Source organism: Brachyhypopomus gauderio, chromosome 4 (genome assembly GCF_052324685.1).
Source record: "Brachyhypopomus gauderio isolate BG-103 chromosome 4, BGAUD_0.2, whole genome shotgun sequence".
In the NCBI taxonomy this organism is placed as follows: domain Eukaryota; kingdom Metazoa; phylum Chordata; class Actinopteri; order Gymnotiformes; family Hypopomidae; genus Brachyhypopomus; species Brachyhypopomus gauderio.
This window is the reverse complement of record NC_135214.1, coordinates 35,000,476-35,018,025: the sequence shown is the minus strand read 5'-3', so window position 1 is coordinate 35,018,025 and position 17,550 is coordinate 35,000,476. Positions and strand designations below refer to the sequence as shown.

Here is a 17,550-nt window from a genome sequence, read left to right as displayed (position 1 = left end):
GTCATCCAGGTTTTGGTAATGCACCCTGCAGTCTCTCAGAGTAGAAGTCTCTGATGGAGCCCAGATGCTTAGAGCTCATGTGGGTGTCACTTGATATAATAAACATTAAGATTTAAACAATTTCCAGTTCTTAAAATGTATTGGTATTTGGGAATATGATTTGGGACTTCAGATTCTGTTCTTAAGTAATTTTTGCAGTGTAAATGGAAGAGATGTATGTATGACTGAGAGAGAGAGAGAGAGAGAGAGAGAGAGAGAGTGTTTGAGGGTGCTGTGAGATGCATGAGTGAGAATGTGTGTGTGTGTGTGTGTGTGTGTGTGTGTGTGTGTGTGTGTGTGTGTGTGTTTGAGGGCGCTGTGGGATGTCTTTGTGCTGCGCTCAGTACAGCTGTGCTGGTCCGGCACTCTCGCCCGATACAGTGCGACCCGCCCCGATGTGCCCTATAGTAACCCCGGTGCGTCATCTTGTAATGAATTTCAGTGAGACCGAGTTGTGCGTGGCGTGAGTTACGGGCCGTCAGCGGACCTAGCAAAACCAGATATGGAGGAAGAGGCTTGTGGTGTGAGACATGACATCCAATCGGAACGCGCAGAGTGTTGAAGACGAGGGCAGGGAGTGGCTAATGGAAGAAGGAAGGCGGGACATCATGCCGGTGGGCGTGGCCACGAGTGGGGGGCAGACTGTATTTGAAAGTGAATGAGGCGTTACACAGTTGTAAGACGAGCGAGACACCAGCGTTACCGGCGTCTATCCCAATATAAGCGTCAGGAAAAGGAAACCTCTCAATTTCACTCAAACAGAAGCACCAAAGATAAAAACAAGGACTTTGACGATGCAATGTGAGTATCATTTTTGTTTAAAGCTGTGGGATTTGTATGATAATAGGCTGCAGTATTGATGTAGGGCGTGACTCAATGAAGCAACAGACCCGCCGTACGGAGGTGGGGTTGACGGGTGGTGCTCCTCTATCGTAGCGTTGTCGCCACCTTTTGCGGTGCTGCGCTGTTTGGACCGCGATGATTAAAGCTGGTCACGACATTTTATGAGAATACCGCGACGAGTCCTCTCTCAAATACACAAAACTGTCCAATCTGTGAATGCCTACAACCCCTAGCGTGGATATGTTTCCGCACAAATTGCACCAAACTGAGAGACTTGATTGATTTTATAGCGTTGAACGGAAAAATGTAAACGTTTTCTAAACGGCGAAGGGTGTCCCGAAAGCCGGGTGTGTTTCGGGAGGGGCTCCGATGATCCGCGCAGTCCGCCAGATGGAGGCTGAAACCCCAGCCCTGTCGTACACGCCGTCTCCATCACTCGGGCACCAGCTGCACGCTCCCCACCCGCGCGCTCGTGCTCGCTCCCGCGCCCACACGTGCACTCTCATCGCCGGTGACCCCCACGGTGCTGACGGGTCTGGCTGGGGCGCGAGCGCTCGACGCCGGGTCGTTACAGTGTGGTGGATGCATGGTGATGGTAGCTCGGGGTGGACAGTGTAACGCTGCTGTTGCACGAGCCCACGGTATGCAAATGAGCCCTTTTGACAAATAATGTCTTTCTTTCGTTCTTTATTTTTTAATTTGCATTATTCTGTAGGAATCCCCGCCTGTGACTGACATTTGGGATTGAGAGTAAACCTCACCCAGGTAGCTAATACCCATAATGCATTAGTGGGACACATTTCATCTGTCCATATGGCGTGACGATACACTGGGTGGTTTCTGATGAAGGCAGCCCAGGTATATTGATTTGCAGGTATAAGGAAAATCTGTGCGTTTTGCTCATTAGTGTAAAGGTCTTTTAGTACTACGTCTGTTTAGGTCCGTGGAGGAATAGCATCTTTTAATGAGACCATAACAATGGTTTTCCCCCCGAATGTCATTTCTTTCCTAGATTAGGGGTTTTACATCTGAGATCATGTAGCTTAATCTCAGTGTCTGATTAAGTGGGTCTTGCTAATCCTAATATGTGATCTGATTGGTGAACTGTGTTATTCTGGACAAGAGGTGTGTGAATGGTCAGCACTGGTAGAGAGCTGTGCGGGTCTGTGTTTATTGTCTGTCTGACATTTGGGAGAATAGACAACAAAACTCAGGTTGGTTCATTAGCTTGTCCAGATCTGCCTGTTGTCATTGGCTTTTAGAAAGATACAAGTGTTCCTCCTCATGTTGAGAGCATCATGGATAATTGAGTGAGGAACCAGCCGCAAAACTGCACAAGCCTAAAGGTGTTGTGATTATAGAAGCAAGTATGGTTGCTCAGAGTGCCTGTTTATGGATGCAGCTAATTGCTCGTTTACATATTGTTTGGTGTGTCTCTTGGGAGACCACGAGTATGGCCAATTAAAATGAGGAGAGCTAAGAGTTCTGGGTAGTCATAAACAATGTATACAGTATTGGTGGTTTTAGTTGTTTGTAAAGCAGCCATAAAAACACTAACAGGAAGAAGAAACCAGACGTTGAGTTCTGATTGGCTAGGAGGTCTCTAGGCTGTTCTTTGGTCTAGTTAGTTTGGCTCATCTTTGGCTTGTTGGGAATTCCAGAGCCTTTTGAGTGCCTGACTCTCAGTATCTGTCATGAAGCTCCAGAACTGAAGGTGATTTACCCCACACGTCCAGTCAGATGGCTCCCGCTGCCCCGACCCAGGCAGGCCCAGGGTGCCGTGTCCCCCGGGCAGGCCCAGGGTGGCCTGGCTCATGAAACAACCCCCGGCTGCTTGTGGCAGCTCGGAGGCCGACAGCAAGGTCACATCCTGGGATAAGTCATTTGGAAACGCGAGCAGATGGAGATTCTCCGTAAAGCCCTTCAGACTCCATCACCTCAATGACCCGCTGGAGAGTAGAGCTACCTCACCAGCCCTGGGAGGCTGATATGGTGAAGAGTCTGTGTAACCTCTGCAGATGCTTGTGTGGAAATTCCAGCTCTTCTGTTTGCTTGTTTCCTTGTTTTTTTATATAACTATTTGCGTTTGGGAATCATGCATTGGCTCTGTGCACAAGAACACCGTGTTAACAGCAGCGTGTGGAGGTTTTCCCCCCGTCACGTCGTTTCCACACTTCCCAGTCCTTCTTGATCACAGCTCGGAGGAATGCAGATGTGGCCAGGAATGTGCTGATTGGCACTATTTGTTTTGGAAGGTGCTGGAATGCCGATTCGTTCTGCCCACCAGCTCTAGAACACAGCAGAGCCCAGTGGTGAGGGGGGCGGAGCTTGTGCCACGCACACGCACGCATCACGGCGGCTGAGGGCCCTCGTGGTCTCCCACATGCAAACGCACTTCCTCCTCTGCACAACTCTGACTGGAGTCCTTGTGTCAGGCCACATGCTGAGCGCTGCGTCATTGCCACAAACCTCCGCCCTCTCGTAGAGCCTGTGCGCCTCCACCCTCTCACCTCCACCCTCTCACCTCCACCCTGGGCCTCCATCAGATCAGTCTGTTCCATTCTTCCCCTGGTTTAAAAGAGAAATGGCATTTAGCATCTACTTTTGACAAAGCAGTAACGTCTTGAGTATTTTAATAACAGATAAGCACGTAGATGGTAGAACCACAAACGGGAACGGCAACAAGTTCACTCACGCAGCAGGACGAGAGCGTTAGACACAGGACAAAAACTCTAAAAGAAATAATTGCTGTGGCCTGCAGTTTTAGGTCAGGTGGTTCTGGAATGCAGAGATGTACTTCCTGACAGGAACAGTGATGCAATTCCTGCTTGGAAATGACTCCTTTCCTGTTATTGTGTCCCTGGGAGAAGTTTGAGGGAAGCAGGAGGTGCTTGTTCATCATATGGAGTAGACCTGCCTGTCTGGTCATGATCGGTAGACCTGCCTGTCTGGTCACGATCGGAGCTCGTGCTTTAGAACGGCGGTGACGTCGTTCGTGTTTAGTAAGGTACCACTTTTAGGTGTAACGCCGTGAAGTCATGTTGGCTTAAGTGACTTGTTGTTTCCAAATCCATTGTGCGTTAACATTTTGTCATTCAGAGGGATTTCTTAATGCAGCCATCACAGTGTTTATGGTTGTGGTGTATGTAACCTGTTATCGTTCATGTGATTGTTGGTCTATGACATGACTAGTTGTGGTAGTGGTCTAAGTGGGACGGATTATGGGTTATGGGACAGGTAGTTGTTTAATTGCAGTCTGTGAGTCTGTGCTTATGGTACATGTGATTAAATGGGTTATGAGTTTGGTGTTATGTTACCTGTGCTTATGGTACATGTGATTAAATGGGTTATGAGTTTGGTGTTATGTTACCTGTGATTGTGGTACATGTGATTAAATGGGTTATGAGTTTGGTGTTATGTTACCTGTGATTGTGGTACATGTGATTAAATGGGTTATGAGTTTGGTGTTATGTTACCTGTGCTTATGGTACATGTGATTAAATGGGTTATGAGTTTGGTGTTATGTTACCTGTGATTATGGTACATGTGATTAAATGGGTTATGAGTTTGGTGTTATGTTACCTGTGCTTATGGTACATGTGATTAAATGGGTTATGAGTTTGGTGTTATGTTACCTGTGATTGTGGTACATGTGATTAAATGGGTTATGAGTTTGGTGTTATGTTACCTGTGCTTATGGTACATGTGATTAAATGGGTTATGAGTTTGGTGTTATGTTACCTGTGCTTATGGTACATGTGATTAAATGGGTTATGAGTTTGGTGTTATGTTACCTGTGATTGTGGTACATGTGATTAAATGGGTTATGAGTTTGGTGTTATGTTACCTGTGATTGTGGTTCATGTGTCCAGGGTTTTAGCTGCACTTCCACCTGGACATTAGTGCCAGTTTCTTACAGTTACACCATATTAGACAATGGACAGAAGGTCCTGTCAAACATGGTTATCGTCACATCATGACCAGTGTGTGTGTGTGTGTGTGTGTGTGTGTGTGTGTGTTTCTGCAGTGACCGTGTGTGAGGCATCGCTCATGTCTACGGCAGGAGTGATGGATCATCCGGTGGAGGACGGCTCCCTTCAGCCCTGCGCTGCTGCAGAGATCACGGGGTCTGTGGAGGAACCCAGCGCCAGTGCCACGGCCCAGTATGACCCACCACACACACACACACACACACACACACACACACACACACACACACACACACAGCTTGTTCAGGGGATCCAGGGCCACTCTAGTCACACTGGCGATGGCTTCTGCTCACAGTAGAGGCTAGTGACTGAAATGCAGAAAGCAGTCATGTGTTCACACATGCCATGTGGTAGTATGAAAGTGTGTGTGTGTGTGTGTGTGTGTGTGTGTGTGTGTGTGTGTGTGTGTGTGTGTGTGTGTGTGTGTGGAATGCTGCAGATCTGGCCTATCTCCATGTCTGTGTTTTCATTCTGTTCTTTTTGTTAAATTCCATTCTAGTGATTCATCTGAGGAGGAGAGTGTGTGTGAGAGAGAGGAGACCAGATCCAGAGATGACAGCACACACACACATTCAGGTGATCATGTGCGCACACACACACACACACACACACTGGGCTCCCCCTGCCAAATGTGTATTCTGTTGAGAATTCCATGTGGATGAGAGCACTGCTGTCTCCTCAGGACGTGAGTGTGTAAGCAGCGTTGGGTTGTGTCCCCTCTCCTGTCCTCTCCTGTCCTCTCCTGTCTGCCCCTCCCCCGTTTGAGCGTTGTTAGAATAACACCACTGCATGTGAACACCCAGAACAATCCGCCTGTTCTCCGGGCGGTCATGTTTGCACTGGATAGACAAACACCCTGACCCAGGTCACCGTGCAGTTAGAAGGGCGACATGACCCGTGGGTTTTCCAGTAACATTTAGGGATGTTCATATTATTTTTAAGGAGGCTGTGTGGATCCACAGTGGATTTATTGTGCTGTATTGTTCTGAGTTTTTTGGGGAAGGTTGTATATTTTGACCTCAATCATGTCGGGTTCTTGTAAGTGTCTACAATGTCCAGCTGTTTTGTCTTAAAGTGATGTCAAGTCAGGTTCAGTATGCTTGTGTATCGGTCTGTTTATGTGATGGGTGTTGACTCTGTGAAGACCCTCAGGGTCGCAGATATCTGTCTGTTTATGTGATGGGCGTTGACTCTGTGAAGACCCTCAGGGTCGTAGATATCTGTCTGTTTATGTGATGGGCGTTGACTCTGTGAAGAACCTCAGGGTGGTAGATGTGAATGACCTGTTGGAATTTCTGTCCAGGAGCTCCACAGAGCTGAAGACTGCACGTCTGAGCTTGTGGCCTTCTGTTTCTGTGGGAGCTCAAAGCGACCATGACAATGCTGTACCAGTATAGTCACAGTACTGAAAGATAATGGGAACGCCCTTGACGGAGAGCCTTGACCTCCTCATACCTCCATCTGACCTCTGCCCTTCTGACCTGCAGGTAGCGCTCCTCGTCCCGTCTCGCTGAGCCTGCCCACGTCGGGTCGGGCCCTGTGGACCACGCGGCGTGACGGCGAGGTGGAGCTGCGCGTTGGCGAGTCTGGTGTGGAGGCGGAGCCTCCCGTCACGGTGCACGCGGCCCTCAGCAGGGCCTCACAGCGCTTCGGGGGCCACACGGCCCTGGGCTGGAAGGAGGGAGAAGCCTGGAGGACCTACAGCTACGTGGAATATTACCAGGCCTGCCGCACGGCTGCACGCAGCTTCCTCAAAGTGAGCACGCCCACAAATGGCCAGTACAGCGATCAGATTAAAGATACGGTGTGACTGTAAAGCACAGGGGACAGATTAAAGATGCTCTGTGCCTGTGTAAATCACAGGGGACAGATTAACGATACTCTCTGCCTGTGTAAATCACAGGGGACAGATTAAAGATGCTCTGTGCCTGTGTAAATCACAGGGGACAGATTAACGATACTCTCTGCCTGTGTAAATCACAGGGGACAGATTAACGATACTCTCTGCCTGTGTAAACCACAGGGGACAGATTAACGATACTCTGTGCCTGTGTAAATCACAGGGGACAGATTAACGATACTCTCTGCCTGTGTAAATCACAGGGGACAGATTAACGATACTCTCTGCCTGTGTAAACCACAGGGGACAGATTAAAGATACTCTGTGCCTGTGTAAACCACAGGGGACAGATTAAAGATACTCTGTGCCTGTGTAAATCACAGGGGACAGATTAAAGATACTCTCTGCCTGTGTAAACCACAGGGGACAGATTAAAGATACTCTCTGCCTGTGTAAACCACAGGGGACAGATTAACGATACTCTGTGCCTGTGTAAATCACAGGGGACAGATTAACGATACTCTGTGCCTGTGTAAATCACAGGGGACAGATTAACGATACTCTGTGCCTGTGTAAATCACAGGGGACAGATTAACGATACTCTGTGCCTGTGTAAATCACAGGGGACAGATTAACGATACTCTGTGCCTGTGTAAATCACAGGGGACAGATTAACGATACTCTGTGCCTGTGTAAATCACAGGGGACAGATTAAAGATACTCTCTGCCTGTGTAAACCACAGGGGACAGATTAAAGATACTCTGTGCCTGTGTAAATCACAGGGGACAGATTAACGATACTTTGTGCCTGTGTAAACCACAGGGGACAGATTAACGATACTCTGTGCCTGTGTAAACCACAGGGGACAGATTAAAGATACTCTGTGCCTGTGTAAACCACAGGGGACAGATTAAAGGTACTCCGTGTCTGTGTAAACCATGGTCGAATTTCCCCAGGTTTTGAAGTAGGCTCACTAGCTGCTCTATATAAAGAACTGCCAAGATTGGTGGGGATGTGGGTTATAAGTGCACACTGTTAGCCGCTGGCTAGCCACTGTTTATAGCACTTTTATGGACCTTTCTGCTGCGAGAGTACTTGATTAAATCTCACCTGTATACGAGCTTTAACCTATAAATGTAATCTCAATCAATATATGTGTTGTATAAGGGATCGCTGAGTGATCTAGATCAGATTAGAGTCCTCCGGCCAGAACAGTCCTGCTCATATACGAACGCTGTGAATCGCTCAGAGTTGTGACATCTCCTCGTTAACAGGGAGAGTAACTGCCAACAGAGACAGCTTTGTTCAGCAGTGTGTAATTACAGCACCAGTCCTGTCAGTTGTCAGATGTTCTCAGGGCAGTAGCACCTACCGTAGAACTTTAACGTTGTATATTGTGGGTATCGGTCACAACACTGTTATATTCATTTAAATCTGCAGGCCTAGTCTCTGGTTCACTGTGAAACTGTAGAGCTGTGCGGAAGCAGACATCTCAGGCAGCTTGGGGGGGGGGGGGGGGGGGGGGGGTGTTTCGCCTCAGGTGGGGACACCAGCAAAGGTGTCGTGTGTGTGTGTGTGTGTGTGTGTGTGTGTGTGTGTGAGAGGTAGCCGAGGGTGATCTATCTGGTCCTTCCAGTTTGCTATGCATTTTTTTAGTTAAAATTTTCATCAGAATATGAAACTATGAACATAGTTCTGTCTTAATGTGTTGATATGCATCAGTAAGTGTTCTAGGGACTTTTTGTGCATGTTCTAGGGAATGTGTGTGCATGTTGGTCACCAAAGAGTTCGTTACCACTTGCAAAAGCTGTCAGTCGTGAGATCCAACCAAAGCCGTGTGCAGCCGTGTTTGTGTGTCTGAGTCCTAATGGTGCGTGTTTGTGTGTCTGAGTCCTAATGGTGCGTGTTTGTGTGTCTGAGTCCTAATGGTGTTTGTGTTTTTACAGCTGGGGCTGGAACGCTACCATGGAGTAGGTATCCTGGGCTTCAACTCTCCTGAGTGGTTCATCGCTGACATTGGAGCCATATTAGCTGGGTCTGTGTGTGTGTGTGTGTGTGTGTGTGTGTGTGTGTGTAATGTGTAATATATATATATATATATATCACACCCCTGCTTTGGAGAGGTAATACTAGTCAGTGTCTGGTCAGGGTTACACTGGTCATAGTGAGTGGACAGAGTGTCACACCACTCCACATCAGATATGCCCTCTCGTAGTGGAGTATGATCTGATGATCTGATCTTGGTGAAGTGCCCTGTCTCTCACTGATGAGATGAGGTGATACGCAGCGTTACAGCAAGCGATATCAATCATCTACAGAACACAGAGTGACGCCAGGCCCTGTACACAGAGGGTTGGTGTTCTCACTGGTGTTTGGTAGGACACTCACCTCTGTTAACCTGGGGGTGTGGCTTATCTGATGTGCTACTTTGCTGAACAGATGGTCACATTGATTGTGTGTGTGTTGTGTGTGTGTGTGTGTGTATTTTTACAAGTGCAAGTTCATTGTTGTCTTTGGCTTTAAGTGCTCAAAATGTTTTCAGCAGGTTGTGTTTTACTGTAGGTACAGACATTCCTGCCCCCCCTTTAGAGGTGCATGTGAACTCTCTGACTTTTGTCTTCTGCTCACAGAGGGTTTGCCGTGGGCATCTACACCACCAACTCTGCGGAGGCGTGTCTCTACGTGGCGGAGGACTGTCAGGCAAACATCATCGTGGTGGAGAACCACAAGCAACTTCAGAAGGTCCTGCAGGTAAATCAGAGCGGTTATTAAAGCTGGGACCAGGACTTGCGTTGCATGGGTGGTGCAGTCATGACCTCTGACCCCACTGACTCCTCTCCACTGAAGTACTGATCCAGTTTGCTCGTGTGTTCTGTATCAAAGATGGTTCTGCTGAATCAAACGTCACCCTGGTTTATGTCTTTCATCACAATCTCTGCCTTTGTGTGTCTGGGTGTGGTTTCTGATTTTTGTTTGTTTTTTGTTTCTTATTTTAGATCCAAGACAAGCTGCCACACCTGAAGGCCATTATTCAGTACAAAGATGCACTCAAAGAAAAGAAACCCAATCTGTATACGGTAGGAATATCTAATCCATCACACGTGTGGTTTCTGTTTTAAGCGATCAATACTAAAGGTGGTTGTGCTTTAACCACTGTTGTGTGTTGGTGGGTGGGGTTTGCCCTGAAGTGGGAGGAGTTTATGGAGCTGGGTCGCAATGAGCCGGATACTCAGCTTGATGACATCATCGCATCCCAGAAGCCCAATCAGTGCTGCACACTGATCTACACGTCGGGCACCACCGGCCAGCCCAAGGGAGTCATGCTTAGCCATGACAACGTGAGTCTCGCGCGCGCACACACACACGCGCACACACGCGCACAGACGCGCACACACACACACACACACACACACACACACACACAATGTACTCATTTACAACACATGACCCACCCCTTCCCGACATCCCTCCTATCTGACGTTTCAATGTTCGGTTCTCTCTCTCCCCCTCTCCTCCCATCTCTCCCTCTCGCCATCTTTCTGAGTGCAGCTGACCTGGACGGCGTTAGCGACGGCCCACCACGTGTGTCTGACGGACGCTGACCAGTCTCAGGAGGTGGTGGTCAGCTACCTGCCCCTCAGTCATGTCGCCGCACAGATGGTTGACATCTGGATCACCATGAGAGTGGGCGGAGCTACCTACTTTGCCCAACCCGATGCCCTGAAGGTAGGGGGTGGTGATGTGGAGGAGGGGGCGGGGCTATTTGCTTGTGAATTGGAGACACAGAGTGAGGGAGACATAGAAAGAGTGAGAGAGAGAGAGAGAGAGAGAGTTGCTTTTTGAGCGCTGTGGTAACTTATTTGCATACAGGCAAACATGTCTTCTGCGGTTTTGCATCACTGCCTGCGTGGGTAGCAGCTTTGGTCCATCACTGCCTCGTTACTCTTCATCCTCATCTCTTCATCTCTCTCCCCCCTAATTATATTAAACAGAGTTTGGTTCACGTCATTAGCTGGTGAACACAGGAGACGTGTGTCACCGGTGCTTGGCTCACAACTATCTCCCCAGGTCTCATTAAGAGCTCTCTGAGTTCTACTGCTCGCTTGCGTACTACTTACTCAACGCGAGAAAGGGGCCTGCTCTGCTTGAGACACAGCTGCCTGGACGCAGGAGGAGAATTTTATAGTTTTTTTTTTTATTAAATCATTTTTTCAGGAGTCTCAAGCGTGGGCATCTGACAGGGTGACATCATGTGATCTTGTTGTGGTTACTGGTTTGTTCACATCTGCTATGAATTCTTTGACGTGCATGAATTCTTCAGTTTGTGTACTGCAGACTGCAGAGACTTTGGTATAGTGGAATTGGTTTGCAAGTTGCAGAATGTAAGAAATGGCACTATTATCACAAACGTATGTTTACTGTTTTGTGAAGCACTTTTAAACTTAATTTCTCTGTACGAGAGATGCTATATAAAGTTGTTGTTGTTGTTGTTGTTGTTGTTGTTACCATGTTCATTTCATTGTTTTGAGTGGTAGTTTGATGTTCTAGAAACACGTCAGTAGATGCGTGTTCTGGAACGAAGCCTCCACTGTGGTGTGTGATGGCTCTGAGCACATGGCCGCACCGTGGGGATGAAAGGGGGCGGAGCTATACTGGTCCCATCATGGCTGACATGATTCTAGCGCACCAATGAGAAATTGTGTCTCGCGGGGCTATTGTGTGTCAGCATGACCAAATAACACCCCAAATGCACACACAAACACACACACACACCCACACCAAATACAAACACACACACGCCCTGAGGTTGTTTATGCGTGTGTGCATGGGGGTGACCTGCAGTAGCTTAGAGTGTTGGTGAGGTGAAAGCTTGCACCCCCAACACGCACCATCCTAGTGAGAGATGCGTGTGTTTAGTGATTAGTGGATTTGAAGGTGTTGTGGCTAGATGTTGCCAGATCCATCAAACGTTCAGGAGTTTAGAGCGGAGATGTGTTGATCTTGCATTAAAGCTTTTCCTTCCTCCGCCAGGGCTCTCTGGTCAACACCCTTCGGGAGGTCCGCCCCACGGCCTTCATGGGCGTCCCTCGCGTCTGGGAGAAGATGCAGGAGAAGATGAAGTCGGTGGGGGCGAAGTCCTCCACCCTACGCAGGAAGGTGGCGTCCTGGGCCAAGGACGTAGGCCTGCACACTAACCTCAGCAGGATGGAGCGGTAGGCGGACTCCTAAAGATGGACGGGTGTGCGTTGACGGGTTGGGTGATGCGGTTTCCCGTCGTAGGAACGGTGTCGTCATGATGCTTTTCCTGCCATCAGGAACGGCTCGGTAGCGCCCGCTCCCCTGAACTACCGCGTTGCCAAGCGCCTGGTGTTCCGGAAGGTGCGGAAGGCGCTGGGGTTGGACCGCTGCACCAGGTGTTACACGGGGGCGGCGCCCATCACCAAGGAGACGCTGGAGTTCTTCCTCAGCCTGGACATCCCGCTGTTTGAGCTGTACGGCATGAGTGAGAGCACGGGACCTCACACCATCTCCCGACAGGACGCCCTGAGACTCACCAGGTACACACACACACACACACACACACACACACCCCAGACATCTTCAGACTGGCCACATCCCTCTCTCACACACACACACACACACACGCGCGCACACACCCCCAGTCTACATATATATTTTGATACTTCCATAATGCAGGCTCCTGTGTGTTTATAAGGTGTGTAACGGTGTGTACTCCTCCCCAGCTGTGGGAAGGTGATCTCCGGGTGCAAGACCAAGATCACCAGCCCGGACGCGGAGAACATCGGTGAGATTTGCTTCTGGGGCCGCCACGTCTTCATGGGCTACCTCAACATGGAGGACAAGACGGAGGAGGCTCTGGACGCCGAGGGCTGGCTGCACTCGGGAGACCTGGGCAAGCACGACCAGGATGACTTCCTCTTCATCACAGGCCGCATTAAAGGTAGCGTCCCACGGCCGCGCTGCAGGGGGGGAGGGGCCATGCTGCAGGGGGGGAGGGGCTGTGCTGATGGGGGGGAGGGGCCATGCTGCTGGGGAAGGTTGATGTTTGCCATTGGTGCCTGAAAGAATCGCTGCGGATAAGAAGGAAGAGAAGATGTCGTAGTTATGTTGATGTAAAAAGTGTGTAAATGTATCTGCAGTAATGACACCCAGTACTGAATGTTCTTGAGCGGTTATAATGTGAATAGTGGTGATGACGTGTGTGTGTGTGTGTGTGTGTGTGTGTGTGTGTGGCAGAGCTGATCATCACAGCTGGAGGGGAGAACGTGCCCCCCGTGCCCATCGAGGATGCGGTGAAGGAGGCCGTGCCCATCCTCAGCAACGCCATGCTGATTGGAGACAAGAGGAAGTTCCTCTCCATGCTGCTCACCATAAAGGTACGTTACCCTAGCAACGCCGCCGTCACAACACGCCCGCAGGCCCAACACCGCCGTCACAACACGCCCGCAGGCCCAACACCGCCGTCACAACACGCCCGCAGGCCCAACACCGCCGTCACAACACGCCCGCAGGCCCAACACCGCCGTCACAACACGCCCGCAGGCCCAACACCGCCGTCACAACACGCCCGCAGGCCCAACACCGCCGTCACAACACGCCCGCAGGCCCAACACCGCCGTCACAACACGCCCGCAGGCCCAACACCTCCAGCAACTACAATCACCACCACAATATACTATGGTCATGACCACTGCCTTCATCACCATCACCAACACCCTTATGCTGTTGTATGTGATGTTGGTAGAGGATGAGTTCACCTTGCTGTACCACTATAACGTCTGCACGTGTGTGTGCGTGCTTGTGCACGAGTGTGTACGTGCTTGTGCACTAATGTGTTTGCACTCATATCCTTTGACCTCATTAAGCCCTGAACAGAAAATTCAGCTTTGAAGGTGTATGTGAGCTTGCACACATTTTCAGAACCATTATCTGTTGCTAATCATGTTGTGATTGTGCTGCAGTTTTAAACATTTGTGTCAGTGTAGCTGTCAGAGGCTCATTGTCAAATCCGACTGTTTCTAACTTGTTTCTGTATCCAACTCATTAACATCTTTCACACATTATCATTGTGCATTAGGAATTGAAAGGGGTCATTTAGTGTGGCAGATTATTCTCATTATCTTGCAACACCATTGCCTGCAAACCATTTAAGATAAACTGCTATCAGCTCTATTGTAATATATTCCAGGTCATAAAATGTCAGTGTCTATCGCCACCTAGTGGTTGCTTTTAGCAATTGCGAATCCTTAATTATTTTATCTTGCATTTTCTGGTGTGAGCAACTGATGCAGAACAAATGAATACATTTTAAATGTGTAAGCATGTAATTTCACCAGTGGATGTACTAAAACGTTGCCCATCATCCATATTTAATGATGATAATTGTGATATTAAACTTAAATGGTCAAATCTCCCTCTCTCCCTCCTTCCCTCTCTCTCTTCCCTCTCTCCCCCTCTCTCGCTCTCTCCCTCCTTCCCTCTCTCTCTTCCCTCTCTCCCCCTCTCTCGCTCTCTCCCTCCTTCCCTCTCTCTCTACCCTCTCTCCCCCTCTCTCGCTCTCTCCCTCCTTCCCTCTCTCTCTACCCTCTCTCCCCCTCTCTCGCTCTCTCCCTCCTTCCCTCTCTCTCTACCCTCTCTCTCCCTCCTTCCCTCTCTCTCTTCCCTCTCTCTCGCTCTCTCCCTCCTTCCCTCTCTCTCTACCCTCTCTCCCCCTCTCTCGCTCTCTCCCTCCTTCCCTCTCTCTCTACCCTCTCTCCCCCTCTCTCGCTCTCTCCCTCCTTCCCTCTCTCTCTACCCTCTCTCGCTCTCTCCCTCCTTCCCTCTCTCTCTACCCTCTCTCGCTCTCTCCCTCCTTCCCTCTCTCTCCCCCCCTCTCCCCCTCTCTCTCAGTCCCAGGTAAACTCTGACACAGGAGCTCCAGAGGACGAGCTCACCCCTGAGGTGGTGGCGTGGTGTCGGCGGATGGGCAGTACCTCCACGCGGGTGTCTGAGATCGCGGGCGGGCGGGACCGCGTGGTCCACAAGGCCATCCAGGAGGGCATCACCAGCGTCAATGAGAAGGCCACCTCCAACGCACAGCGCATCCAGAAGTTCACAGTACTGGAGAAGGACTTCTCCATCCAGGGAGGAGAGCTCGGTGGGTGACCTGCACTCTGCTAGTGACACATGATCATTCTGCTAAAAAAATGAAATAAAACAAAATACATTACAAAAATATTTTAAATGTTTTGTTTGTTTTGTTTTTTTTTTCGTAAAGGTCATATCATAGCATGAACTATTGTAAGGTTTGTTATTATTTAGCACCCCACCATACAACGGGACACTCCAGCAGGAGAACTCCAGTAGGGAGTTCTTGTGTTTCACAGAAACCTCTATGGAGCCACTTTTCTCTCCCGTTTGAGGACACGGTACACGTACCTGTGCCTTGTTAGGTGGGCGGAGTCAGGAGCATATGGGCATGTCCAGTCTGTGCGTTTTACAGGTCAGAAGTTGGCTGTCTCCTCAGCGCTGTGGTCACGGAGCCCTGCCGACCTCTACGTGCTGCCTTTGCTATGGTTACCTGGTCTGTTCATGACCATGTTGCTCTTGTGCAGAACCATTGCAGGGTTGAGACCAGGAGATGGATGCTTACGTTGGAAATGACTCGGAATTTGAATTCAGAGTTTGGCAAAAGGCAAGCTGCTCTTCCTGAAGTGTAGAAGTCAGGCTCTGATCGATCTCTCTCTCTCTCTCTCTCTCTCTCTCTCTCTCTCTCTCTCTCTCTCTCTCTCTCTCTCTCTCTCTCTCTCTCTCTCTCTCTCTCTCTCTCTCTCTCTCTCTCTCTCTCTCCTCTCTCTCTCTCTCTCTCTCTCTCTCTCTCTCTCTCTCTCTCTCTCTCTCTCTCTCTCTCTCTCTCTCTCTCTCTCTCTCTCTCTCTCTCTCAGGTCCTACTATGAAGTTGAAGAGGCCGGTGGTCATGAAGATGTACAAAGAGCAGATTGATAATTTCTACAAAGAGGTCGTGACCCCCAGCACTCCAGACCCTCCACCTTCCAAGTAGAGCACGGAGAGCAGGAGACATCGTGTGGTTCAGAGAGACACACACACGTGCACGCACACACTCACTCTCGTCTCATTCCTCATGCAGACGCCTCGGTGTATACTATGTATAATTTAATTTTTCTTACAACATAACCTGTTTGCCTTGTGTTTGTCTTGCCCAGGTAATCATGTTTTACCTGTAAGAGGTATTTGTTTGAGTTGTTTTTTCCCCATCTGCGGGTAAAGGAAGCAAGAATTGCATTCTTGGCAAAGCCCTTGTTAACAAGGTTTGTTTTATGGCGCTCTGTCAAAATTATTTATTTTGCTGTTTTTGCAGTTGTTGAGTAGAATATTGCAGAACGGAGTGCAAGCGACCTTGAATGTGCATAGACCCGTTAGAAAATGACAACTGTCTTGTTTATGTATTTGTTTATTTATGGTTGTTTATACCTAAAAAAAAAAAAGAACAAAAAGACAATACTCAAACAGAATAATAAGACTGATCTAGAATCAGTTTGACGTGTTTCCACTCTGATAAATCTGGTTATATGAAGAAAGTGGGCTGATCTGAAATCAGTCATCTCAGTTTAAGTTATTTAGTCAGTCAGGACTGGTGGTTTTATAAAGGTATTCGTTCCATGATCAGTGATTCTGTGCTCTGGTCATGATGAACAGGCAGTGTCTCATACTGCAGGGATTAAATTAGTCATCACATGGTGTTTGCACCATTTATTTATTGTTTGTGCTGTTCTCATGTGTGCTGGTGTGTTTCCATGGGCTTGATAACAGTAGTGTATAAAAACAAAAGGCTTTACATTCCACTCTTCTGGCCTTGAAACCACACCATGTAAGCCATAAATGGTTTTTGTTACCCAGACATGTTCACATACGGTTGCGTTTGACTGGTATTCTGCCTCTGCAGGGTTATTTCTTTTTTTCCTTCATAATAGCTTTGTGTACAACTGCTGTGAACTTGTGAAATACTGTAAATATGTTCAGGGGTTTTTGTTCTTGCTGCTTTTGGTGGGTTTTTTTTTTTGTTTGTCTGTTTTTGTTTGTTTTTTCCCCTTCCACGTTTCTGCGCGCAGGTGTCTGTCTGAATCGCTGGTGTCTTTGCGCTTATCTGACTTCCGTCTGTGCTTGCCAAAGTGATGTCTGTGTCGTGGTGACATTTTAAACCTCATCGCTCACACGCTGACTGAGGACTACAGTTCTATGAAGTGCGGGTGCAGAGGGGTGCTGGTTCGGAAGTGTTTTGAGGGTCATGAAGACATGTTCATTTGTTGCGAGCAATAGGCCTGTAAAGCTTGTGATTAAAACATGAAATTCTGAAGGTACTCATGCGTGTTTTTTTCCATGCTCGGTTGAGGTTGGACAGCAGGGGGCGCTGCAGCACGTGGATTAACTGGCCAGATGTCTCCTCGAGCTCGAAGCTCGGTTCCAGTTGAGTTTGAAGCGTGTTTGCGGTCCCAGGGCTGGTATTGTTGTACAGCCACTGGGGTAACTGAGCTAGAGAGGCCTTGTGTGAGTGAAACAAATCAATTAAGCAAATACCTCCCTTTAGTACTGAGGATGAGGATGGTTTCCGCGAGCTTCCTCCAGCACAGCTCCCACCAGCGCCTTGCACTATTAGGTGAGCACGTTCAGGGTAGGCTAATCCTCGTTTCTCCTCGGCCACCGTGTCGTTCAGTCCCTGTCTCGTACCGCGCCACATTCAGCTCATGAACGCAGAGCCTCGGGGAGCTTATCCAAAAAACGTCGAAGTTCCGTTTTAAAGAAGAAAATCCCTTCAATGA

General features: G+C 48.8%; 1 protein-coding gene across 3 annotated transcripts; it reads left to right on the top strand.

The window, feature by feature from the left end:
• The first annotated feature begins 684 nt into the window (after window positions 1–684).
• acsbg2 (acyl-CoA synthetase bubblegum family member 2) lies at window positions 685–17,091 on the top strand. Of its 3 annotated transcripts, none has more exons than XM_077004298.1 (15): window positions 685–840; window positions 4,910–5,045; window positions 5,371–5,447; window positions 6,359–6,627; window positions 8,659–8,747; window positions 9,343–9,463; window positions 9,709–9,789; window positions 9,901–10,050; window positions 10,262–10,438; window positions 11,744–11,925; window positions 12,028–12,270; window positions 12,457–12,674; window positions 12,971–13,110; window positions 14,624–14,870; window positions 15,658–17,091. In XM_077004298.1, the coding sequence occupies exons 1-15, from the start codon at window positions 834–836 to the stop codon at window positions 15,771–15,773; spliced, it is 2,253 nt and encodes a 750-aa protein (XP_076860413.1). In that variant the 5' UTR covers window positions 685–833; the 3' UTR covers window positions 15,774–17,091. The 3 variants fall into 3 exon arrangements, with proteins under 3 accessions (XP_076860413.1, XP_076860415.1, XP_076860414.1); XM_077004300.1 differs by lacking the exon at window positions 685–840 and adding an exon at window positions 3,734–3,889; XM_077004299.1 differs by lacking the exon at window positions 685–840 and adding an exon at window positions 3,866–3,884.
• The last annotated feature ends 459 nt before the right edge of the window (window positions 17,092–17,550 follow it).

Excerpts from the sequence above, each read along its gene's own strand:
- acsbg2 (XM_077004298.1), top strand. Across the intron at positions 5,046-5,370 it reads AGCGCCAGTGCCACGGCCCA|TGATTCATCTGAGGAGGAGA; the intron begins GTATGACCCACC and ends ATTCCATTCTAG. Across the intron at positions 10,051-10,261 it reads TCATGCTTAGCCATGACAAC|CTGACCTGGACGGCGTTAGC; the intron begins GTGAGTCTCGCG and ends TTCTGAGTGCAG.